Genomic DNA, 27105 nt, shown 5'->3' with positions numbered 1-27105 from the left:
TCCTCGAGAGCCGTATTCCAGTTGGGTTTTCAGGATTTCACCAATGAATACGCATTGAAAGCAGTGCATGCAAATAGATCTCATGCATATTCATTGGGGAAATCCTGAAAACCCGACTGGAATAAGGCTCTTGAGGACCGGAGTTCCCTACCCCTGGTTTACAGTAACTTCTCTGCATTTTCTTGCCTAAATCTTCCCCACGATAAGGTGGTGTAAGAAAGGGTAAAAAATTAGTCTTAGTTTATTGTAATGTGAAGTAACATTTTACCTACTATATTTCTGCAACAAAATGTTTATTTTCTTGTAATATATGTTGAAATTATAAATAATTTTTAAAAATAGCTTAAGACCTTTGTTTTAGGAAATTATCCAATCCTTTTTTAAACCCTGCTGACAGCCTTCATAACATTATCCAGCAGCAAATTCAAGAGTCAAGAAATGTTTTCTCTGGTTTTAAATCTACTACTTAATAGCTTAATTGCATGTCCCCTGGTTCTAGTATTTTTGTAAGAGTAAACAAGTGATTTACATCTACCCTTACAGCTGTAGCCACTCTAACTTTTCCTCATAGGGAAGTCATTCCATTCCTTTTATCATTTTCATTGCCCTTCTCTGAACCTTTCCTAATTCTGCTATATCTTTATTGATATAAGGCGATGAGAATTACATACAGTATATAGGAAGTGCAGTAACACAATGGAGTGATACAATGGCATTATATAACATTCTCAGCTTTGTTTTCCATTCCTTTCCTTATAATTCTTTTTTTATTATTATTATTTTTATTGGAAAATGTTCATATTACATAAAGAAAGTAGTGCAAGGGATAACAAGTTTACATGACATAAAAATATTAAAAAAGTATGGATCCTGCCTCACACTGAGTTGAGAGTTTCAACTTATCCTCAATGACGACACTTGGATCATTTTCCTGGGTGGTGACTCCTAATGTGGAACCCTCCATCAAGAAAGCTATAGTTTGGGTTCTTCTTCCCCACAGGTATCACTTTGCACTTGTGCACATTAAGCATCTGCCCAGTCTCCAAAGGTCCTCTTGCAATTTTTCACAATATTCTTGCAGTTTAACAACTTTGAACGTCTTTGTGTCATCAGCAAATTGAATTCTCTAGTTATTCCCATCTCTAGATCACTAATAAATGTGTAAAAAAGCAGTGTACAGCAGTGGTCCCAGCACAGACCCCTAAGAAGCCCCACTATTTACCCTTCATCATTGAGAAAAATGACCATGTGAAAAATTGGGAAATACTCAAAGATATAAGCTATCCTTCCCTTCTTTTAAGAAAATTAAAACTTCTGGGAAGCTTAATCAATTTTTTGTTTTCAAGTTTGTAGAGTTCTGGAATGAACTCCCTGACTCCATTAGGCTTATAGGCCAGCTGCAATTATTTCATAAGACCCTGAAAACTTTGTTGTTCTCGTAATCTTTAAATGGCTTAACCATAGTCTCAGTATCAGCAGCCTTTGATACTATTGACCACTCTCTTCTTATTAATAGACTCAAAGACTGCGGTATTACAGGTCCAGCTCTTTCATGGTTCACATTTTACTTTAACGAACGCAACTTTAAAGTCCATTGTTTATTGTTTATTCAGATTTTTGATTAAACGCTTTATCGATACTTCAAAGCGTTGTACAGAGTTTAATATAACATTAATACAACATAAACAGTTATGACATATCTATATAAAAAATTTTACAGTGTAAATAACGAAACCTCTTCAGCTATATCACAATCCTATGGAGTCCCGCAAGGTTCGATTCTATCCCCATTACTATTTAATATCTTTCTTTCCCCTCTTCTTACATTGGCTCAATCTATCGGATTCACAATCTTTGCTTATGCAGACGACATACAACTTCTTCACCCAGTCAACACTTCAAACATCTCAGACATAAACGACATAAATAACAAACTGGACATCATAAACGATTGGCTCTATTCAAATAAACTTTCCCTTAATATAGATAAATCCCGAGGCCTTTTACTTCCAATCAAAACATGCGAATCCTTATTGGAAAAAATTTCTATCAAATCCACTCCAATACAAATGGAAACAAAAATAAAACAATTAGGCGTCATCATTGATAGGGATCTTACCTTTCACGACCATATCAGTTCGGTCGTAAAAATCTGTTTCTACAAACTCCGCATCATTCGGTCACTAACTCCAATTCTAGAGACCAATTCAATCAATATCCTGATTCACTCTTTAGTCATCTCCCATTTAGATTATTGCAATTCGCTTCTCAACGGTCTCCCTCAAAAAGAAATCCGACGCCTACAATTAACACAAAACACTGCAATAAAACTCATTTATAAAATAGGCAAATTCGACCATGTCACTCCTCTTCTAAAAGAGGCACACTGGCTCCTCATCACTCATCGTATCACCTATAACAGTGGTTCCCATCCCTGTCCTGGAGGAACACCAGGCCAATTGGGTTTTCAGGCTAGCCCTAATGAACATGCATGAAGCAAATTTGCATGCCTATCACTTCCATCATATGCAAATCTCTCTCATGCATATTCATTAGGGCTAGCCTGAAAACCCGATTGGCCTGGTGTTCCTCCAGGACAGGGTTGGGAATCACTGACCTATAAAATCATCTTACTTTCCTTCAAAATAAAACTCTCTCACCAGCCCTCATTTCTTGATAAACTTCTTATCCCCAAATGTTCTCCATGCACTCTAAGGTCAACTGATCAAAAACTTCTTTATATTCCCACCATAAAAGACTTCTACTATACACGGAAAATAAATTTTGCAGTAGTTGCTCCAACTCTATGGAATTCTCTGCCACAGCATCTCCGCGATGAACAACATCTAGACAAATTCAAGACAAACCTAAAGACTTTCTTATTCTGTGACACATTTGGCTGTGCTTAGACTTACCTTCTTTTTTTTTTTCTCTTTCTTTTTTCTTTTTTTTACCTCCTTTTCCTCTCCAAACAACCAACCACTTTAACAAAGCGACCCTACCCTATATGTTTTATCCTATTCCTACTTTCTCCTTTTCTTCTCAAACATGCAACTTTCCCCCCCTCCCTTTTACCCTCACTCTCAAGTTTGTCTTGTCGTTATCATTTATGTTCGCACTATTTATTTTAAAATGCAATTATTTTATTTTCTTATCTTTATTACCTTTTAAATTTTATTGTTAACCGGCCAGATATTTGTTTGATGGTCGGTATATTAAAAACTAATAAACTTGAAACTTGAAAACGATAATACTATAGTTCTTACTTCTCGCATGCTTCTTTCTCCATGTACTCTAGTCTTAATTATATGTGAACCGAGTCGAGCTCCATTAGGAGATGACCCGGAATACAAACCGAAAATTGGATTAGATTAGACCATTTAACCCTACTTTCTATCTTTAAACCACAGCTGCAATATCTACAAAGATCACTGAAGAAAGAAAAAATAAAAAAAGAAGTTGGGTTATCATTGTCATGGTGGTAGGAGAATGGACCCTTATTTCCAAAGTCCTTTCCTGATCTGGTCAGGTGTAAGGGAGAAAGAGGGGCATTTAGTGAGCTAGAGAGGAGAGAGAGAAGGGAGCAGTGCGGTACAAAGAGGTCATCATAGGGTGGGACTGAGTCATGGAATAGTAAGATGAAAGGAATGGATACAAAAGACGGCATAGAGGTGAGAGGTTAGGGGTATAGATGGAAGAATTTAGGGTAGCAAGATGGGGAGCGATATGGGACAGGATGGAAAGAAAAGAAGGGAGGGAGGCAGGGTAAAAGAGGAAGAAGGGGTGGGCAGAGTGAAGGAAGTTCACAAGGACAGAAGATTAAAGGGATAAGAACAGAGAGAGGAGAGGTGGAGTAGGGTCAGTGGCGGAGCAAAGGTGAAAGGTGCCTCTCCCCGTCACACATGTCCCTTCTCTTCCCCGTACCTCTTTAACTTTCTTGGCATAAGCAGCATCACCAACTTGCTGCCCACATCAGTGTCGGCTCGCCCTCTGACATCATTTCCTAGGCACAGGACCCAGAAGTGACATCAGAGGGAGAGCCGATACTGGCATGAGCAGTAAGAGTTGCAGCTCACGCCAGCTAAGAGCTAGAGGTACGGCAGAGGGAGGAGTAGGAAGGAGTGGGGAGGAACAGAGAGGATGATACATGCTGGCACCTTCAGCAAGAAGGTGTCTGGGACGATCCCCCCCTTGACTATGTCACTGGGTGGGGCTAACAAGAAGAAGAGGAACAGGAGGGGAAGATAAAGTAGAGGGAATGAGAAGATGTAGGAAGAAAATAGGTATGTGGCTAGCAGGATAAAGGAGGAGGAGTGTAGGTAAAGGGATGGAAGTATGACTGCTTAAATCACAATGCCCTGAAACAACTCTTCTTCAGGGCTCACCCTCAATAAAATGCATCTTGTACCATCTACATCACATAATATTCATGTGAGGCTGTAAAAAGAGATCTAACTAGGAAGCTATAGAAAGGAGAAAAGACCACCTCTCAGAAATGAGAAAAGAAAGAAAAACCACAGCAGCTCATACTCTCTTCTGAAAACTCTTGCCATTCCTAAAGTCCTTGCATCAACAAAACAAAAAACTACCACCCTGCTATTAATCTGATGGATAAGACTGGACAACTATAAAACAGCCAGTAAATACAGCTGCCTTTTTCCATACCTTAGAAGTAGCTTGCTTCAGTTTTGCCTGCTCCACTAGAAGTTTGTAAGATGATCCTTTGTTGCTCTGTATTTTCTCTTTTTCTATCTGTTCCACCAATGCTTTCTGTTTCGCCTTTAACAAATTAAGTTGCTAAAAGAAACATTAACAAATTAAATGAAGTAACATTTCTTTCAATTCCTGTAGGCTGCTAATCCATATTTTGTACTTCAGATTACATTAGATCAGGGGTGTCCAACCTGCGGCCCAGCATAGAGTTTCGTGCGGCCCAAGCTTCTCCTTCCTCCCTCCCTTCGGTGACTCTCTTCAGCGAGTATTTAGCTTTCTGGCTGACTCCTCGTGAGCGATTCACGGCTGCTTCAAAAGCCTTCTCGCATTCCCTTCCTTCTTTGCCTCCCGGCGAGTGTTTATTTTATGGTCGGCTCCCTTGCTGCAATCCTCTACATGCGGCATTGGCTCCTCGCGTGCGATCTGCGGTTGTGTCAGAAGCGTTCCCTCTGACGTCACGACGTCAGAGAGAAGGCTTTAGAAGCAGCCATGAATCATGCGCGAAGAGCTGGCGCCGCACGCGGAGGATTGCAGTAAGGGAGCTGACCATAAAATAAACACTTGCTGGGAGGCAAAGAAGGAAGAGAATGCGAGAAGGCTTTTGAAGCAGCCGTGAATCACTCGCGAGGAGCCAACACCATATGTGGAGGACTGCAGCAAGGGAGCCCAAAGCTGGACCTGTCAAGACAACCACCAACAGGAAGGTTCTTATGATACCAAGAATGACAACGTGCCATGAACAAAGATTTTCCACAATCATGGATGGCTCTTTATATTTACCACAAAGGTAAGCAAATTCGGCTAGTAATATGGGGAGAGGAGGGCACCTCTCACCATAAACTCGGGATAGAAGGAGATGGAAGAAAAATCTTATTGTGACTCTTTCATTCAATATCCACAAATATCGAAGAGACCTCAGTATCAGGGAACTGTAATACATTTATGAAATCTCTGACAGTATCCCCCGGGCTGACAATTCACTAGGGCGAACTCACTTAGGCTTTTTAATAGTCCTCATTAGAATTGTCAGCCCGGGGGATATTGTCAGAGGTTTCATAAATGTATTGCAATTCCCTGATACTGAGGTCTCATCCATATTTGTGGATATTGAATGAAACAGAGTCACAATAAGATTTTTCTTACATCTCCTTCTCTACCGAGTTTATGGTGAGAGGTCCTCCTCTCCCCATATTACTAGCCGAATTTGCTTGGTTTCTTTATATTTATCACATATTAGATTACAAGATATAATGGTTCCCAAAAATACAAAGTATCATGCCTTGCACAATTAACACAACAGAAACAAGGGCTTTTTACAGTACTGCTCTGAAGTAAAATCTCAATGTTGATTTATTCCATGCTTAAACATGAAGGAGGACATGCTGTTATGTAAAATCCACTTCTAAGTTATGTGGTATTTTTTTTTTTAACTTAGAAGGGAAGGAGTGAGGGGAGCATGAGCCATTAGATGGAAGAATGGAGGGAGTAAGGGAAAGAGATGCTGAGGTGAAGGAGAGAATAGAAAGGGAGAATTGGGTGTCTGTCTAGGGAAAGAGATGGTGCACATGAAGAGATGAAAAAGAGGAGAACTGTTGGAAGGAGAGAGAGAGAGAATTCGTGGACATGGAAGAGGAGTGAGGTAGAGATGCATGGGCGTGGAGAGAAGGGGGAGAACATACTGAGCCGAGGAACCTTCCTGGACTTTTTTTTTTTTTTAAAGTACAGAGGGGGGAGGGTATTAAAAGAAGTGCTAGATTGGGCGTGGGGCCAGAAACAGAGTACAGAGAGAGATGGTGGGTAATGGACTGAAGGGAGAGAAGTTGGACCTGTGGGTGGTGTGGAGGAAGAGGAAAAGAGATACTTGAAGGGAGAACTGTTGGGAAGAGAAAGGGATAAATGGTGGACCTGGGGAATGGAGGCAGGCAGGCCGGGGGAGAGATGGGATGGGGCAGTTGGGAAGAGAAAGGGAGAAAAGTTGGATCTGGAGATGGAGTGGACTAAAGAGAACTGTGAGGATTTACAAAGGGACCTGAACAAATTAGAAGAGTGGGCAACGAGATGGCAGATGAAGTTTAATGTAGAAAAATGTATGCATGTAGGAAACAGTAACCCGAAGTACAGCTACATGATGGGAGGGCTGGTAATGGGAGAAAGTACCCTAGAAAAGGACTTGGGGTAATAGTGGACAAGACAATGAAGCCGTCGGCACAGTGCGCAGCGGCCTCTAAGAAGGCGAACAGAATGCTAGGTATTATCAAGAAAGATATTACAACCAGAACGAAAGAAGTTATCCTGCCGTTGTATCGGGCGATGATGCACCCACATCTGGAGTACTGCGTCCAATATTAGTCGCCGTACCTGAAGAAGGATATGGCGATAGAGCAACACGATTGATAAAAAGTATGGAAAACCTTTCATATGCTGAAAGATTGGACAAACTGTTGCTCTTTTCCCTGGAGAAGCGGAGACTTAGAGGGAACATGATAGAGACTTACAAGATCATGAAGGGCATTGAGAAAGTGGAGAGGGACAGATTCTTCAAACTTAACTACAAGAATGAGAGGGCATTCGGAAAAATTAAGAGGGGACAGATTTAGAACCAATGCTAGGAAGTTCTTCTTCACCCAAAGGGTGGTGGACACCTGGAAAGCGCTTCCAGAGGGTGTGATAGGACAGAGTACGGTAATGGGGTTCAAAAAGGGATTAGATGATTTCCTGAAGGAAAAGGGGATAGAAGAGTATAGATAGAGGATTACTATACATGTCCTGGACCTGATGGGCTGCCGCGTGAGCGGACTGCTGGGCATGTCTGGTCTGACCCAGCAGAGGCACTGCTTATGTTCTTATGTTATGTTATGGAAGGGAGGGAGGGAGAAATGTTAGGCCTGTGGATGTAAGTGAGATGCAGCATCTCTTTTTTTTCCCTCCATTTCATTGTTCAGCATCAAAGGAGGAGGGAAGGAGAAAAATATTGGATCATGGGGATAGATGAGCAGAGATGGTCCCATGGGAGGGCAGGAGGAAAGAAAGCTGGGATAAGAAGATGCTAGTGGATGGAAAGAAAGGGACAGAGAGTTATAGCCTGACCAGAGGAGAGAGGGAGGGGGATTCTGAAAGTGGTGAGCCATGTGGATGAGGTCAAAAGGGAGATGACAAGATGAGTGAGAGAAGCGAGTACAGTGGTAGAAATGGGGAGTAGATAGAAGGGAATAGGAGGCTGGGAAAGGGGTGAGATGGAAAATGGGAGAGCTAGGGACTGAGAGAAGATGGAGAATTGAGAGGTTGCTGAACATTTTAAAAGAAGGGTGAGAAAAAAAGGCAAGATTTGAGTGGACAGAGGCAAAAAAGAAAAGAAAAAGTTAAGAAAGCTGAAAAGGAAAAATCAACACGTTGGACAGGCATAAGAAGGAAATGAAACGAGAGAAGAGGAGAAAAAAAATGGACAGCAGACACAGGAAAGAGAATTAGTTAAAGATAGAGAAAAAGCAGAAAGAGAAACTGGGACCAAGATGATGGAAAAATAAAACATCCAGACAACAAGGTAGAAAAAATTGTTTTATTTTGAATTTATTAACTGGAATATGTTAGCTTTGAGATATATGCATCACAATCATTTTTGTATTCAGTGGCATAGTCATATACAGCAGATTTGGGGGAGGGACTGGAGCCCAAAATTAGTGGATGGGCACCAAAGTTTCTCCCTGCCTGAGTGCAACTGATAAATACTTGAGCTAGTGGGGATTCCCAAGCCCTGCCAACTGAAGACATCTTTCTCCAGTCTGGCAACTCAAAATCTCCAAGCTTTGCAGCCAATGGCAATATCCTCAAGCTGCCTCTGCTTTCATGCATGCATGAAAGCCAAAGGGGTAGGGAGGAGGGAAGACAGCAGCTCTGCAATATTGCTGCCAGCTGCAGAACTTGGGAAGTTGAAGGGGGAAGAAGAGGTGGCTGTCAATTGGTGAGGGTTGGGGATCCCTACTAGCTACAGCAGGGGAGATGTTCATTTTGAGGGAGCTTATCTATGCTCAAAGTGGGAGGCCCAAAAATGCAGTAATATTTACCTTGACTGAACAATCCTCCACGTGCACTGCTGACAGCTGATTCAGCATCCCTGTTCTGATGAGGCTCACCTCTGAAAAGGCTCACCGTAGCTGTAATAGAAGTGAATGGGAGAACCAGAAGCGTGCATCCCTGCCCATCAGAGTGGGGATGCAGAAGCTTGTGGCTGCTCCCACTGTCAGCGGTGTACATGGAGGATCATCCAGTCAGGTTAAGTATTACTGCTTTTTATGAAGGCTTATTATTAGACTAGTTCTTTAGCCCGTTACATTAACGGTTGCTAGCAGCCCTTTTCCCTTATTTTTACCTCCTCCCTGTCCAGCAACACCTATAGCAGCAGCAGCTCCCCCCCTATAGCAGCATATAGCAGCAGCTCCCCCCCTATAGCAGTAGCCCTTCTCCTTTTATCTCCCCCTGTCTAGCAGCACCCCTCCCATTCCCTCCTCCCCCTGTCCAGCAGTAGCCCCAGGAAAAGAGTGAGGATCACAGGATCAAAGCTTTTACTCCAATCCTCTTGATGCCTGACATCCAAGTAGGGGAAATCCATTCTCCCCACCTCCTTGCTCCTGCTGCACTTCCTCCTCGGCTATACACATGCACACACACACTTACATACAGCTCTCCGGCTCCTCACGCCCCTCCTCCACCTTCCGCTTCTTCGACGGGGACCAATGTTTTCTTTATTTTCTTTTGTTTTCTTTTCGCGTGTTGGACCTAACAGCCCGAGCCTCCAGCAGTCTAACTCTGAAGTTGAAAAAACTTCGGCCCGTCTCCATGCTCGGCCACGGCGGGCTACAGCTGCTGCGGCCTGCAGCCGCCGACAGCCACGGCGGCCGACATCCGTCTTGACTTTTTTTTTTTTTAGTTGAAAGACACGGCGGTGGCTCCTCTCATGATCCCCACCTGCGTCGGAAGTCCGACGCAGGCGGGGATCGTGAGAGGAGCCACCGCTGCGTCTTTCAAAGAACCATAAGCCGCGCATGCGCACTTTCTATGTGTCGCTACAGCTCACGGAAAACCGGTGCACACATAGAAAGTGCGCATGCGCGGCTTACCATTTTATTATATTAGATATGTACATCTTCTATATTAGTGAGTACAAATTTGAGACCTGCTCAATCTTTTTTTTTGCTCATCAGCTAGTGTTAGTGTGGCCCCAGAAATTATTTTTCATCTAATACAGCCCAGGGAAGCCAACAGGTTGGACACCCCTGCATTAGATTTAACCAAGAAGGATTAAAAAGGATCTATTATGCCAAATTCTCAATAGGTTTATTGGATTGAGATCAGATTAAAACTACCACCCAAAATATTAGCAAGCACATAATAATTTGGCAATAAAAGGAGTTTGCATTAAACCACAGTAACTGTGCTACAACTGTACCCATAAATCAAGTGATGACAAGCGGAAAATATGACTAGCTAGCACAAGAGAAACCAAGAAACTACATTCAAGCCAGAATGTCCCTTCCATATCATTGGAATAAAAGAAAAATAAATCTGCTCTCTATTAATATCCAGCAAAAGCACTGAGGCAAACCCATTGATATTCAATGAGAGTTAAGTAAACAGAAATCTTGATTTTAAAATGTAACTATTCATTTGTACTTTAAGATATATGTATAAGTTGTGTTTGTTTTATTTTATGTAAGTTACTTTTGTAATGCCGCATAGGCAGTTGACAAATTTTTTAAATAAATTAAATAATTAAATCTTTAAAAGTAACCTAAAAACATTTCTGTTCAAAGATGCATTTGGAATATAATCGTCCTTTTAAGATGTTGTTCTTGCATTTCTTTTTTTATGCATTATTGCTGGTAATTATTGTTTTCCCTTCCTTTCATACATCCCTATTTCTTCCTCTTTAAAAAAAATATTGAATTTCATCCCCTTCTCCTTTCGTATATGTCTTGTCTATGGATTGCAGTGTTTTATTAGTATTTGTGGCTTGACTATTTGAATGTGTCTAATTTTTATTTTCCCTTTTTTATCTTTGTAAAGCGCCTTGAAGTTTGATTAGGTGGAATAACAAATTTTTATTAAACTTGAAACTACCTGGTTAATGCCTACTGACAAGGTACACCACAATATTTAGCAGCACTAATTGGAGACTGCTGCTAATATCTGCACAACCCACCCAATATTCAGTACTGGTGCCCAGAAAGCTATCTGGGCTGCTTGGACTACATAAATAGTAGTCCTAATGAGTCCAAAGCACTAGATAACTTCCCCAATGGCCCAGATATTCAGCACCTGTAACCAACTGTGGCTTGGCATTGAATACTTGTGTCTAGGTCAGCCCACTGCAGCCAGCATTAAAAAAAAAAAAAAAAAAAAAAGTTGGATACCACAGCTTTAATGTCAACTGTAAAGCTCCTAAATAACCAAAAACTATCTTGGACCCAATATGTTGCATTGACTGCAGGATGATCCATACCAACTGTACAATACATATTTTCACAACCAACTCTGAAGTTCAAGATGACAGTCTAACAAAGAACAAATTCCACAGTATCCAAGAATACTCAATTTTATTTTATTCCTACTACTAACAATTAAAAATTCAAAGATAGGTATAGGAATATCAGCACATATTAAAAAAAAAGTATTTACTAAACTTTACAGATTACCTGTTTGTGATGAGCCAATTGTTTTCTGATCTTTCTTGAATAGAGTCTATCAAGACTACTGTTGCCCTTACTTGACCTGCTCAGACTCTGGGTATGTAGACTGTTGTTAATGAAACTCCACTGATTGCCTATTGAAGTAAATATATAGGTATGTTATTTCCTATTAAAGACTTACCACACTTTTAAACACCTTACATCTAAAAACCATGCAACTAAAATTAGGTTGATAAGCAGCAAATTTAAAAGACAGAAAATATTTCAGCATTTTTCACAATATATCTTATTCATTTTAGGTACTTAGGTACTGAAATAGATGATGTGGTAAACAGTTTAACTGAGAGGATCAGTTGGATATTTTAAACACTATTTTCAGGGAGGATAACTAACTATTCTGCTCTTCTATTACTGAACTTGAAATCTCTGAAGCCTTGTCGGACATGGCCATAAAGAAAACTCCCGGTCCGGATGGCTTCCCGGTAGAGTTTTATCTCGCTCTTCAATCTCTTCTACTTCCGTACTTGCTGGGCCTGTACTCGTACTTGATTCAATCTCAGGCTGCATATGGCTCTTTCACAGAGGCTGTGATAGTGGTCCTACCGAAAGCAGGAAAGGATAGACAACAAGTTTCAAGCTTTAGACCACTGTCCATGATAAACGTGGATGCCAAATTGTATGCAAAGTCCTCGCTGGGAGACTACAGAGACTTTTACCTATCAAACAAACTGGGTTCATGCACGGCCATCTGTCTCATGAGAACACGAGACTCTTTTTTAACATCCTCAAACATATAGAAACTCTTGATATGCCTCACATTGCTATTGGGCTGGACGCCAAAAAGGCCTTTGATCGGGTAGAATGGGCTTTCCTGTTCCATGCCTTACAACGCTTCGGCTTCACTGAGACTGCTATCAACATGATCAAGGTCCTATACACTTCGCCTACTACTAAAATCTTAATTAACAATCAACTATCGGCGCCTTTTCATCCCAGCCATGGCACACGTCAAGGATGTCCACTATCTCCTTTACTATTTAATCTTGCAATAGAACCTCTGCTCCTCAGCATTATGCATAATCCTCACATATGTGGCATATCTACTGACTCTATTACCGTTAAATATTCAGCTTACGCAGATGACATCCTCCTTTATACTACTCCGGACTCTCTACCTCATATTCTGCAAACTATCACTGACTATGCAAAGATTTCTGGATATAAACTTAATCAATCCAAATCCGAAATTATGCCTCTTAACCATCCTGAGGTCAAACACGAGCTTGAGAGATTCAACTTTACATGGTCCAACACCACCTTGAAATATTTGGGCATTTACTTTGTCCCAACTATTGATGAAACACTCCGATTAAATGTGATGAAATTAATCTCACTTGTCAATGATACTATCTCGCTGGTCTCCTCTACGCCTCACTTAGTATGGGCGTATGAGCATCATTAAAATGATGATCGCTCCAAAGATCAATTACTTCTTGAACATGATACCGATTCTACTACCTAACACTTTTTACTCCAGCATGGAAAAGCTGCTTACTACATTTCTGTGGTATGCTAAACCTCCGAGAATTGCACTGGATAAATTGAAGGCTAATAAAGACTGTGGGGGAATTAATTTTCCGGACTTTCATAAGTATCAAGTTGCCTTTATTATGCAACAAACCTCCCATTGGTTTACTCCAGTCAGTCTCCACTGCTTATTCCCCGATATGGCTTTCTTGGGAGTCATCTTGCTATGCAGCTCAACCTTTACAGTTCCTTCCATTCCAACAACTATCCAAGGCTGCAAATCCTATTTTCCTTAGTGCAAAGGCTGTAGTTGGAATAATAGAGAAATTCTTAACACGGAATTGGATTTGTACTACGTCTGCGCCTCTATGGAACAACATCAATTTTAAAATAAATAATGAGCACATATGTTGGACTGACTGGCAGAGTTGTGATATATGGACTGTTCAGGATCTTAAGAGACGATGTATCTTGGTTGACCTTCACCCAACTCCAACAACGGCATCACCTTCCTAATAATCAACACTTCCGCTGGATTCAGATGATTCATTGTCTATCTTCCTTTATGCGTAAGCCACAACTCATCTCTGAAACTCCCGGTCTGTTAAATATGTGCTACACACTGCATGCCACTAGAGGATGTGCATCCAAGTGGTACAAATGGCTACAAGCAGAATTCCACCTCCGTCCGTCTGGCACGGAACACACATGGGAATTTGATTTGCAGATGTCACCTCTTGACACTTCCTGGAAACAAGTGTGGCTATCGATGACCCACACTTCCAGTTCCTCAGCGCTGAAACAATCCATATTCTTTGTCCTACATAGGGCTATTTGGACTTCACAAAAATTGTCTCACTTAAAGTCATCTGAATCTGGTAAATGTTGGTCGTGTGTCAAGGAGAAGGGTACTTTTTTGCATCAACTCTACTCTTGTACCTTGATTCACCCCTTCTGGCAATCAATATGGAAAACGCTAAGCAAGTTGTTTTGCATTAACGAGTCACTTACTCCAACTACTGTCATACTTGGTAGCAACGCTCTTCAGCTGGACTTATCTAATGGTGATTCAAAACTTTTTAATATAATGTTACAACTGGCGCTAAAACTAGTATTACAGAACTGGAAGAATACCTCATTGGTGAATTACAATATGTGGTGGAATACGATTTGTATCACGGTCAGATATGAGAGGGCTACTGCCATTAAGAACAGATCTCTTGCCTCTTTTGAACGTATTTGGAAGCCATTATTGGATGTTTCCTAATCTTATAGATGAGTGTTTTTCTTACATATATTTGGGTTATCTCAACAAATAGACAACATGTTCTCTTTCTCATTGTTATGTATATCATCCTTTATGTAGACTGCACTGTATGAATAATTGTGTTATCGGTGCATTTCCATATTCTTCTTTCTTTTTGAATATTGTAATTTGCTATTGTTCTTTACATTAAATCAATAAAACTTATTGAACTTAAACCCCCCCCCCCACACACTATTTTCAGATAAGATTAGGCTGACCTTAGCAGGCCAATAAATAGTCCATGAGGCAGCATTTAAAAAAAATACTGGATAGTTTGGATGCACTTTAAGGTCCTTTTCTGCTTTCATGTTCTCTGTTTCTGTTTTAAAAGAGTGAGCAATGGTCAAAATAGGAAATTTTACGGACTCATTCTTGGCACTGTAATCGAAATGTATTCCAAAAATATATGAAAAAATAAAAGAAAAAAAATTACAGTTTAATGCTCATATTTCCTAGGGGACGAAGAGGGAAAAGGCATTTAAGAAAATAAGAATTGCCGCTGCTGGGTCAGACCAGTGGTCCATCGTGCCCAGCAATCCGCTCACATGGCGGCTCTTAGGTCAAAGACCAGTGCCCTGAGTCTAGCCTTACCTGCGTACGTTCTGGTTTAGCAGGAACTTGTCTAACTTTAAGAACATAAGAAGTTGCCTCCGCTGAGGCAGACCATAGGTCCATCCTGCCCAGCGGTCCGCTCCCGCGGCGGCCCATCAGGCCCATTGCCTGAGTAATGGTCTATACCTATCTATACCTCTCAATCCCTTTTTCTTCTAGGAATCTATCCAAACCTTCTTTGAAACCATTTAATGTTTTCTTGTCTGCAACAGCCTCTGGAAGCGCGTTCCATGTATCCACCACCCTCTGAGTGAAAAAGAACTTCCTAGCGTTTGTTCTAAACCTGTCCCCTTTCAATTTCTCCGAGTGCCCCCTTGTACTTGTGGTGCCCCTTAATTTGAAAAATCTGTCCCTGTCTACTTTTTCTATGCCCTTCAGGATCTTGAAGGTTTCTATCATGTCTCCTCTAAGTCTCCGCTTTTCCAGGGAGAAAAGTCCCAACTGCTTCAATCTGTCGGTATATGGGAGATTTTCCATTCCCTTTATCAGTTTAGTTGCTCTTCTTTGTACTCCCTCAAGTACCGTCATGTCTTTCTTGAGGTACGGTGACCAGTACTGGACACAGTACTCCAGATGCGGCCACACCATTGCACGATACAGCAGCATGACGACTTCCTTCGTCCTGGTTGTAATACCCTTCTTAATGATACCCAACATTCTGTTTGCTTTCCTTGAGGCTGTGGCGCATTGCACCGATGCCTTCAGTGTTGCATCTACCATCACTCCCAGGTCTCTCTCCAGGTTACTGACCCCTAGTGGTGTTCCCCCCATTTTGTATGTGAACATCGGGTTCTTTTTCCCCACGTGCATGACCTTGCATTTCCCTATGTTGAAGCTCATTTGCCATTTTTCGGCCCACTTTTCCAGCTGCATTAGATCCTTTTGGAGATCTTCGCAGTCTTCCCTGGTTTGAGCCCTGCTGAATAGTTTGGTGTCATCTGCAAATTTAATGACTTCACACTTGGTTCCCGCCTCTAGGTCGTTTATGTAGATATTGAACAGGAGCGGTCCCAGCACCGACCCCTGCGGAACTCCACTCGTGACCCCTCTCCAGTCCGAGTAGTGGCCCTTCACGCCAACCCTCTGCTTCCTGTTTGCCAGCCAGTTTTTGATCCATCAGTGGACCTCCCCTTGTACCCCGTGGTTCCATATCTTTTTAAGCAGTCTCTCGTGTGGTACCTTGTCGAAGGCTTTTTGGAAGTCAAGGTAAATGATGTCTATAGATTCCCCTTTATCCACCTGGCTGTTCACCCCCTCAAAGAAGTACAATAAGTTTGTGAGGCATGACCTACCCTTGCAGAAGCCATGTTGACTCGGTTTTAGCTGCCCATTTTTTTCGATGTGCTCTCAGATGCTGTCTTTAATCAGTGCCTCCATCATCTTTCCCGGGACTGAGGTCAGGCTCACCGGCCTCTAGTTTCCTGGGTCTCCCCTTGCGCCCTTCTTGAAGATGTCTTGAATCCCTGGAGGGTGTTTTCCCCTATAACAGCCTCTGGAAGAGCGTTCCAGTTTTCCACCACTCTCTGGGTGAAGAAGAACTTCCTTACGTTTGTACAGAATCTAACCCCTTTTAACTTTAGAGAGTGCCCTCTCATTCTCCCTACCTTGGAGAGGGTGAACAACCTGCCTTTATCTACTAAGTCTATTCCCTTCGTTATCTTGAATGCTTCGATCATGTCCCCTCTCAGTCTCCTCTTTTCAAGGGTGAAGAGGCCCAGTTTCTCTAATCTCTCACTGTAGGGCAACTCCTCCAGCCCCTTAACCATTTTAGTTGCTCTTCTCTGGACCCTTTCGAGTAGGACTGTGTCCTTCTTCATGTATGGCGACCAGTGTTGGACGCATTATTCCAGGTGGGGGCATACCATGGCCCGGTGCAGCGGCATAACAACCTTCTCAGATCCATTTGTGATCCCCTTCTTAATCATTCCTAGCATTCTCTTCACCCTTTTAACCGCCGCCGCGCATTGCGTGGACGGCTTCATCGACTTGTCAACCAGTACTCCCAAGTCTCTTTCCTGGGTGGTCTCTCCGCATACTGCACCGGACATCCTATATTCGTGTATAAGATTTTTGGTACTGAGATGCATCACCTTACACTTATCCACGTTAAACTTCATTTGCCATAAGAACATAAGCATTGCCTCCACCGGGTCAGACCAGGGGTCCATCGTGCCCGGCAGTCCGCTCCCGCGGCGGCCCTCCAGGTCCATGACCTGAAAGTTTTCCCTATCTAACCTAAAATGTCCATACCCTATTCGCTCAAGGTCCTGTAAGGTAAACCTCTATCTGTACCCTGTTATCCCCTTCGCTTCCAGGAAGTCATCCAGTCTCTTTTTGAACCCCAGAATTGTACTCTGTCTTATCACCTCTCCGGGAAGCGTGTTCCAGGTGTCCACCACCCATTGAGTGAAGAAGAACTTCCTTGCATTTGTTATGAATCTGTCTCCTCTCAGTTTTTCTGAATGACCTCTTGTTTTAGTTGTCCCTGCTAGTCTAAAGAATCTGTCTCTCTCCACCTTCTCCATGCCTCTCATGATTTTATAAGTCTCTATCATGTCCCCTCTCAGTCTCCGCTTTTCCAGGGTAAAGAGCCCCAGCCTGTCTAACCGTTCGGCATATGAAAGGTTCTCCATACCCTTTATCATCCTCGTTGCTCTCCTCTGGACCCTCTCGAGTATTACCATGTCCTTCTTGAGGTATGGCGACCAGTATTGGACGCAGTATTCCAGATGTGGGCGCACCATTGCTCGATACAGTGGCAGGATAACTTCCTTCGTTCTTGTAGTGATACCTTTTTTGATAATGCCCAACATTCTGCTCGCTTTTTTTGAGGCCGCTGCACATTGCGCCGCCGGCTTCATTGTGTTATCCACCAATACCCCCAGATCTTTTTCTTGGCTGCCTTCCCCGAGTACCCTCCCTCCCATCGTATAGCTGTACATGGAGTTCCCCTTCCCTATGTGCAAGACCTTACATTTCTCCACATTGAAGCTCATCTGCCATTTCTTTGCCCACTCACTCAGTTTGTTCAGGTCGCTCTGCAGTTCTATGCATTCCTCAACAGTTCTGACCCTGCTGGAGAGTTTTGTGTCATCCACAAATTTGATAACTTCGCACTTCGTCCCCGTTTCTAGATCATTAATAAATATATTGAACAGCAGTGGTCCCAGCACTGACCCTTGCGGAACACCACTTGTGACCCCTATCCAGTCAGAGTAGTGCCCCTTTACTCCGACCCTCTGCTTCCTGCCCGCCAGCCAATTTTTGATCCATCTGTGTACGTCCCCTTCCACCCCGTGACTCCACAGTTTCTTCAGTAGGCGTTCATGGGGCACCTTGTCGAAGGCTTTTTGGAAATCTAGATATACGATGTCTACGGAGTCACCTTGGTCCAATTGTTTACTTATCCCCTCAAAGAAATGCAGCAGATTCGTCTGGCATGATCGGAATTTACAGAAACCATGCTGGCTTGATCTCATCAGATTATGTTTTCCTATATGCTCATTGATACCTTCCCTGATCAGTGATTCAGCCATCTTCCCCGGAACAGAGGTTAAGCTCACCGGTCTGTAGTTTCCCGGGTCGCCTCTCGATCCTTTTTTGAAGATCGGTGTAACATTCGCTATCTTCCAGTCCTCCGGGATTACCCCTGTTCTCAAGGACAGGTTGCAAATATGCCGCAGTAACTCTGCTGTTTCATCTCTGAGCTCTTTCAGTATTCTCGGGTGGATCCCGTCTGGGCCCGGGGCTTTGTCAGTTTTTAATCTATCTATCTGCCTGAGAACGTCTTCGAGGGTTACCTCCATGCATGATAATTTCCCCTCTTGATCTCCCCTGAAGATTTCTTCCGGTTCTGGCACATTGGATGTGTCTTCTATTGTAAAGACCGACGAGAAGAACTTGTTTAGCCTACCAGCCACCTCTTTTTCCTCTTTCACCACTCCCTTCCGGTCACCCTCATCCAGGGGTCCCACCTCCTCCCTCGCTGGCTGTTTCCCTTTCACATACCGGAAAAATGGTTTGAAATTTCTTGCTTCCTTGGCCAGTCTCTCCTCATACTCTTTCTTGGCTTTCCTGACTACTCGGTGACATTCTTTTTGATGCTTCCTGTGCTCTCTCCAATTTCCTTCGGTTTTGTCTTTTTTCCACATCTGAAATGATTTTTTTCTTGTCTCCTATCACTTTCTTTACTTCACTTGTTATCCATGCAGGGTCCTTAGTCTGATTCTTTTTGGATTCTTTCCTAAATCTTGGTATATATAGGTTTTGCGCCTTGTTTACTGTGTCCTTGAATAGGGACCAAGCTTGCTCCACAGTCCGAGTTTCCTTGGAGCTGTTTCTGAGCTTCTTTCTCACCATTTGTCTCATGGCATCATAGTTCCCTTTCTTGAAGTTAAACGTTGTTGCCTTGGTTCTCTTTCCCTTAGGTAATCCTACTTGCACTTTGAACTGAATCATGTTGTGGTCACTGGTTCCTAGTGGTCCCACGACCTCCACACTCTTTGCGGGTCCTTTCAGCCCATTTAGGATCAGATCCAGAATCGCTGATCCTCTCGTTGGTGCCTCGACAAGTTGTTCCATGAAGCAGTCCTGAACAGCTTCCAGGAACTCCATTTCCCTTGCACATTTTGAATTTCCAAGACACCAGTCTATCCCAGGATAGTTGAAATCTCCCATAACTATGGTGTTTGGGTTATTGCATTCTCTTCTCAGCTCGGCTACCATTTCTGTATCCTCAGCTTCAGTTTGCCCAGGTGGACAGTAGAATAGTCCTATCTTTATCTCGGATCCGTTGCTTCCTGGTACTTTGACCCACAATGACTCCAGTTGGGCATTTGTCGCTGCTGTGTCCACAGTGGTTGAGTGAATGGTGTCCCTTATGTATAGTGCTATTCCTCCTCCTTTCTGGTAAGTCCTGTCTTTTCGGTAGAGTTTGTATCCTGGCAGTACTATGTCCCATTTGTTTTCCTCGTTCCACCATGTTTCTGTGATCCCTATGATGTCTAGTCTCTCATTATTGGCCATGACTTCTAGTTCCCCCATTTTGTTCTTTAGGCTCCTTGCATTAGTATACATGCCGTTCAAGTCCTGGCATTTTCCCTTCCTCGCTATTTTCCCTTGCATTTCATTCTTCATTCTGTCCCCTTCCTGACCTGCCAACTCCTGAGTATTGTCTCTTTTGTCTTCTCTTTGTGGTAGATTCCTGTTGCCTTCCCCTTGTGGCGTGTTCCTATTGTCCTCCTCTTGTTTCTTCGCATCATCCAGTCCCATTTTGACTTCCCCTTGTAGTATGTTCATCCTGTCCCCTTCTCGCTTCATCTGACTCCCTTGTTTGTTCACAGTCTGTTGCTTGCCACTTGTGTCTTCCCCGCAATCTTCCCTTTCAGTAACCTCGCTGGATACTGTTTCCCGAACCGTCGATACCAGGTCGACTGTCGGCTTTCCCCTTCTACTTAGTTTAAAGCTTGCTCTATCGCTCTTCTGACGTTATTTGCTAGTTGTCTAGTTCCTGCCTTGCTCAGGTGTAGACCATCCTTCTTGAAGAGCTTGTTCTTTCCCCAGAACGTTGTCCAGTTCCTCACGAAGAGAAAACCCTCTTCCTCACACCATCTTCTCATCCATGCATTAATTGATTGTAGCTCCGTCTACCTCTTCGTTTCTGCCCTCGGTACTGGCAGGATCTCTGAGAAGGCTATCCTCTGGGTCCTCATCTTCAGTTTCCTTCCTAAGATCTTTCTCGAGCGTGCTTATATCACATTGCAGGTCTTCGCAATCCTTCTGTGTCTTCACTACTCTGAATAATTTGGTATCATTTGCAAATGTTATCACCTCCAGGTCATTTATAAATATGTTGAAGAGCATAAGTCCAAGCACCGAACCATGCGGCACTCCACTGGTGACGCTTTTCCAGTCTGAGTATTGTCCATTTACCCCCACTTTTTATTTCCTATCCGCCAACCAGTTTGTAATCCACATGAGTATTTCACCCTCGATTCCATGGATCGCAATTTTTGAAAGTAGTCATTCATGCAGAAAGAAATAATACCGCAAGACTCAAACTCCACCTCTCACTAAAGCCAACTACCCCAAACAAATAACCTTACCCATTTCTCACTCTTTTTGAAAATGACCAATTTTTTTTTTTTTAAGTTCTTCTTGTAATACATCTTGGATAATTCTTTTGTAATCCGCCTTGAACTGCAAGGTAATGGCGGAATAGAAATCCCTAATGTAATGTAATGTAACCTTGTCGAACGCCTTCTGAAAATCCAGATATACAATGTCAACCGGGTCACCCTTGTCTATCTGCCTGTTAACTCCCTCGAAGAAGTGCAGCAAGTTCATCAAGAAAGATCTTCCTTTGCTGACGCTGTGCTGGCTAGTCCTCATCAGATTGTGTCTGTCAAGGTGGTCAATGATGTGGTCCTTTATCAGCGCCTCTACCATCTTTCCCGGTACCGAGATCAGACTCACCTGTCTGTAGTTTTCCAGATCACACATTACTACATATGAGTGACACCATCTAATGGAGCCCCGGTACAGATGGTAGTGTTTTAGAAATTACAGAAGCCTTTGACAGCGCGCTAGCGTGCATGGGTGTGTGCCTTCCTGCCAGACCTGATCACACAGGACCAATTTAGAAAAAAGTCTTAAGGAATAGAACTCCTAGAGGAGAAGGATGGGGATGGTATGAGGTAATGCATGTTCTGCTGTCCTTGGAGAACACTGGCTACAGCTAATTAACTTTGCTTTCTCTGAGAATAAGCAGGATACTACTTAGCATGTATTGGAATCCCTAGCTACCAAAAAACAAACAATGGACCAACTAGGAACCATTGAAATTATTTATGATGCGATACTTTTAGTTCGCCAACTCTCAACAATTTAGGTTCAAAGCAGATTTGAAAAAGATAACTATAACTTGTATACAACCCTGTTGCATGGGTGTAGCGTGAAACAGAATAAAAAAGGACATAAGAGAGTGAAGCTGGATTGTAGACATCAAACAAATTCTGTTGAACTGTCTGATTGAACAAGTTGTTGCTTGTGAATACGTGGACAGAAAACCATGCTGTAGCTTTGCAAATGACCTCATTAGAAGCTAATCTCAAGTGGACTACTGATATTTGAGCCATGACATGACACTCCAGAGTCAGCCCAACCTAAGAATAAGTAAAGGAGATGCAATCTAGATATTATGTGTTTACCAATGGCTGCCCCCATTCTGTTTGCATAAAAAGAAATAAAAATTTGGGTGGACTCTCTAAGGGCTTTAGTCTGCTTCACACGGAAGGCGAAGGCTTGCTTGCAGTCCAAGATGTGCAGTGCGCTTTCACCAAGATGGGTATAAGGTTTTCAGATAAATGCTGGCAAAACAATTGACTGGTTAAGGTGGAAATCTGATCCCACTTTTAGAAGGAACTTAGGAAGTGCATGAAAAACCACTGTTGTTATGAAACTTCATGTATGGTGAATCAGCTCTAGAGCCTGAAGCTTTTGCCACCAAGAAAAAAGACTTCCAGGTAGCAGGTATCAAGCAACTCAAACAGAGCTTTAGAGCTTTCAACAGCTGGGTGAAAACATAAGAATTGCTACTGCTGAGTCAGACCAGTGGTCCATAATGCCCAGCAGTCTGCTCAAGCGGCGGCCCTCTGGTCTATGACCAGCACCCTAACTGAGACTAGCCCTACCAGCGCACGTTCTTGTTCAACAGAAACTTGTCTACCTTTATCTTGAATCCTTGGAGGGTGTTTTCCATTATAACAGCCTCTGGAAGGGCGTGCCAGCTTTCTACCACTCTCTGGGTGAAGAAGAACTTCCTTACGTTTGTACAGAATCTATCCCCTTTCAATTTTAGAGAGTGCCCTCTTGTTCTCCCTACCTTGGAGAGGGTGAACAACCTGTCCTTATCTACCAAGTCTATCCCCTTCAGTACCTCGAATGTTTCGATCATGTCCCCTCTCAATCTCCTCTGTTCGAGAGAGAAGAGGCCCAGTTTTTCTAATCTTTCGCTGTACGGCAGCTCCTCCAGCCCCTTAACCATCTTAGTCGCTCTTCTCTGGACCCTTTCGAGTAGTACTGTCCTTCTTCAGGTACGGCGACCAGTGCTGGACGCAGTACTCCAGGTGAGGGCGTACCATGGCCCGGTACAGCGGCATGATAACCTTCTCTAATCTGTTCATGATCCCCTTCTTTATCATTCCTAGCATTCTGTTTGCCCTTTTTGCTGCCGCTGCACATTGTGTAGACTGCTTCATCGACTTGTCGATCAGAACTCCCAAGTCTCTTTCCTGGGAGGTCTCTCCAAGTACCGCCCCGGACATCCTGTATTCGTGCATGAGGTCACACTAAGGTCTCATTACACAGTAGGAGGTTTGATAGGGCAGTTTAATCAAAAACAAACATCTCATAAATCAAACAGCTAGAGCAGGGTTACCAGATGTCCGAGAAAGCCTGGACATGTCCTCTTTTTAGAGGATTGTCCGGGTACCTGGATGGACTTTCCAAGACCCAACAGTATGTCCAGATTTTGGAAAGCTTCGAGCTGCGTCTGGAAATCAGAGAACAAGGTTTTGTGGGGGTGGGACAGGGGACAGAATGGGGCGGGACTGGAGGCAGAACAAGATGAGGCTATGTGCCCGGGTTTTTATGTTGCTAAATATGATAACCCTAAGCTAGAGGGTGTACCTAGATGGGCTTACTGTCCACACGGTGATGGTAACTAGACAATGACACGGGGAAAAAATTTATCACCGTCCCCGCCCCATCCCCGCAAGCTCAGTCCCCGTCCCTGTCCTGCAAACTGTCAAATCCCATCCGCACAAGCCTCGAATAGTTATTATTTTATACTGAACTTATTTTATTAAAGTATAAAAAGAGATAATATTCTGTACAATTGTCATTTTATAAACACAAATAATACATAGCAAGGATCAACAAAACCCCTGTCTCCCTTCCCTTTCACAAATATCCCCTCCACTATTGTAAAAACTGAACAAACCAAATTACTATAGAATGCTACATAGAAAAATCAAGCTAACAGAATACTTCAGTCACACATTGCAGGAATAGTGTTAGGGGAGTGCAACTAGGGCAGCGGTCTCAAACACGCGGGCCGCATGCAGCTCTCCAGGTGCTATTTTGCGGCCTGCGGTCTAGACGCGATGATCAACTGCTCCCTTGCTGCAGTCGATCGTTCTGTTCAAAGCCACGGGTGGCGGCTCCTCGCGCTATCCACTCTTGCTTCGGAAGCCTCTCTGACGTCACAGCATCAGACGCAGGCACAGATCTCGCGAGGAGCCGCTACCCGTGGCTTTGAATGGAACGACTGACTAAGCAAGGGAGCCGGCCAGACACGCTGCTGCTCCACAAGGAAGGGAACGGAAGGTGAGGGGAAAGAGAAATGCTTCTGCTGCATAGGAAAGGGGGACCCTAGGGAAATGCTGCTGCTGCTGCACAGGGAAAGGGATAGGGAGGGAAGGGAGAAGAGAAATGCCTCTCCTGCACAGGAAAGGGGGAAGGGAAATGCTGATGCTGCACAGAGAAAGGGAAAGGGGAAGAGAAATGCTTCTGCTGCACAGGAAAGGGGGAAGGGAAATGCTGCTTCTGTTGCTGCTGCACCCAATTGGGGAAAGAGAGGGAAGGAAGGAGAAGGAAGACAAGGGAGAAGAGAAGAACAAGAGATGCCAAGTTCATAGGAGGGAGGGAAGGAAAGGAGATACCAGACCATGGAGGGGGAGGGAGAGATGCCAGGGAATGGGGGGAGGGAAGGAGACAGATGACAGACCAGGGGAAAGGAAGGAAGGAAGGAGGGAGAGAAAAGAAGGAAAGAGATGTCAGACCATGGAAATAGGACGGAAGAAGAGAAAGATAGGAAGGGAAGGTAAGACATGGAAACGTAGATTTTGAAAAGAAAGCAGAAAAATTGAATATTAAGTTAATGCCAAAGATGGATGCAAGGCAAAAAGTGAAGACGGAGAGAAAAACAGTCAAAGAACAAGAAGGCCCTGGAAACATAGTTAAAAGCACAGAAAAATAAAGTCACCAGCCAACAAAGGTAGGGAAAATGATTTTATTTTCAATATAGTGATTGAAATGTGTCAGTTTTGAGAAAGAAAAGATATTAAACTTTAAATGTGAGGGCTGCAGAAAAAATAGAGTAAATGGAGGGCCGCAGAAAAAATAGTTAATGTCTTATTAAAGAAATGAAAATTTTGCATAAGGTAAAACTCTTTATAGTTTATATATCTTTCCTTTTAACTGTTAAAGGAAAGTTTTATAAACTATAAAGAGTTTTACCTTATGCAAAATTGTCATTTCTTTAATAAGACATTAACTATTTTTTCTACGGCCCTCCATGTACCTACAAATCCAAAATGTGGCCCCGCAAAGGGTTTGAGTTTAAGACCACTGAACTAGGGCAACTGCCCCCTAGTCAGAGAGAGCCCTAAGCCAGCTGGAAGCTAAAGAAGCACAGACTGGGCTTTGCAGTCCCTAGTTATGTCTTACACCAGCTCTAGCAAGATACATATTTCAAATCTGAAATATTTTAATCAAAAAAATAAAAAATTAATTAATTTTTTTCTACCTTTTGTTGTCTGGTAATTTTATTCTTCAAATCACATTGGTCTCAGGCTTTGGTTTTGGGTTCCTTCTGTCTTCATCATGGCATGGCTGACTCCTGAAGGTAAAATAGGCGCAACAGGAGCTGGGGAGGAGATGCCGAGTCTGACACGGGTGCAATTTTTTTACCACAGGAGCAAGACTTTTCATAGCTCCCACAGGGCGGCGAAATGTCTTGTTTCCCGCATGGCAGTGAAAGGTCTTGTCCTCATTCCAGGGGGAAACCAGTTGCAAATATCTCTATTCCTGCGGATTTACTGCAGTGACCACAGTTTACCACAGTAAACGGCCCCCGTGTCATTCTCTAATGGTAACCACCAATTGCACTGAGGTGAGCTGTTATGGAGTTGGTCATGTGACCAGAATCAAAGGTGTAGAAGATATTAAAGCAGTTCTTGTGTAGGGCAGGAAAAAGTATCTAAGGCCTTGAACTCACACTAGATAGCAAACCTCTTCCACTTGAAATTAAATGACCTCTTAGTGAAATCTTTACTGGAAGCAAACAGGACCCATGAGACATCTTTATGCAGCTGAAAGGATGTTAGCTTTATGTTTTCAATGTCCAAACCGTGGTAAAAGGAAGCCAGGAGTTAAGAGGAAAGCAGAGTACAGTAGAGTTAGAGTATATCATACTAAATGAAGAGGCAGATATATATACGCCTCTGCTTTTCCCCTGCTCTCACTACTCATGTATTAAATATTCACAATTTCATGTATTTGCAGATGAACAAATTGTGACCACTATTCACACTATTATTTGTGTATTTACAGTCCTATGCATTAAAAAAAATTGGACATCTTTGCTTTCGCTTCTGAAAATGGGCACCAAGCATCCAAGTGAGTTGCAAGTCTGTTTCTGCTGTTAGCCACAAGTTTAATGTAAATGAATCAACAATCTGATCCATCTGGTAAAAAGAGGAAGATATTTATCAGTCTGTTCGCAAAGCCACACTGGACGTTCCAAAACAACTTCTGTGGTTCGTGCATTGTTGTGAGGATGAAAGCCAACGAGATTTATAAATACATCACCCAGAACCAGGAAAACATGAAATACTTTTCTGTGAATTCAGGTTAGCTAGCACATTTTAAAAAACAATGTGCACTAAAAACTATAAGCCTTTCTAGGGAGGCAGGATCAGCTGACAACTAAGCTGCTGAAGAATTTAAAAACCACATGTTAACTGTAATTGAAAGAGAACTTGCCAGAGCAGGTCTTCAGTATCGATGAGATTGGTTTGCTTTACAAGCAGACTGGGAAACAGACATATACAGTATAATGAAAATGGCAGCAAAAGTCCCAGGATTCAAGGCATTTAAAGATCACACTACCCTATTGTGTGTGATCAAGGATGATTTCAAATGCAAGCTTCTTATTGTCTTCAAAGCCCAAAATCCTCATGCCAAATCCTTCCTCAAAGGAAAAAACCTGAACTGCATGCCAATCCATTGGAGATGGGATTGCAAAGACTGGATGACGTTCAAATTATTCTAGGATTGGTTCAACAAACTTTCATTCAATAAATTGAACGTTATCTCTACCAATGTTCCTTCTAAGGACTGCAAGTCAAAATGGGAACAACTATCCATGCCATATCGCTATACAAAGGAATATATTTAAAGGAAGAGAAAAAGACCTCAGAG

The 27105-nt window shown here is 42.8% G+C and overlaps 1 protein-coding gene across 4 annotated transcripts in view; it reads right to left on the bottom strand.

The window, feature by feature from the left end:
- Positions 1-27105, bottom strand: part of BIRC6 (baculoviral IAP repeat containing 6) — a 1530571-nt gene that overhangs the window by 724362 nt on the left and 779104 nt on the right. For all 4 annotated transcript variants that reach the window (XM_033935681.1, XM_033935678.1, XM_033935679.1 and 1 more), the window contains 2 exons: positions 11403-11530; positions 4666-4797 (listed from right to left, as the gene is read on the bottom strand). In XM_033935681.1, coding sequence (XP_033791572.1) covers positions 4666-4797; positions 11403-11530 — 260 coding nt within the window. The remainder of the gene's footprint in view (positions 1-4665; positions 4798-11402; positions 11531-27105) is intronic.

Source organism: Geotrypetes seraphini, chromosome 3 (genome assembly GCF_902459505.1).
Source record: "Geotrypetes seraphini chromosome 3, aGeoSer1.1, whole genome shotgun sequence".
In the NCBI taxonomy this organism is placed as follows: Eukaryota; Metazoa; Chordata; class Amphibia; order Gymnophiona; family Dermophiidae; genus Geotrypetes; species Geotrypetes seraphini.
The sequence above is the reverse complement of the archived record's forward strand: the minus strand, read 5'-3'. Positions and strand labels throughout refer to the sequence as shown.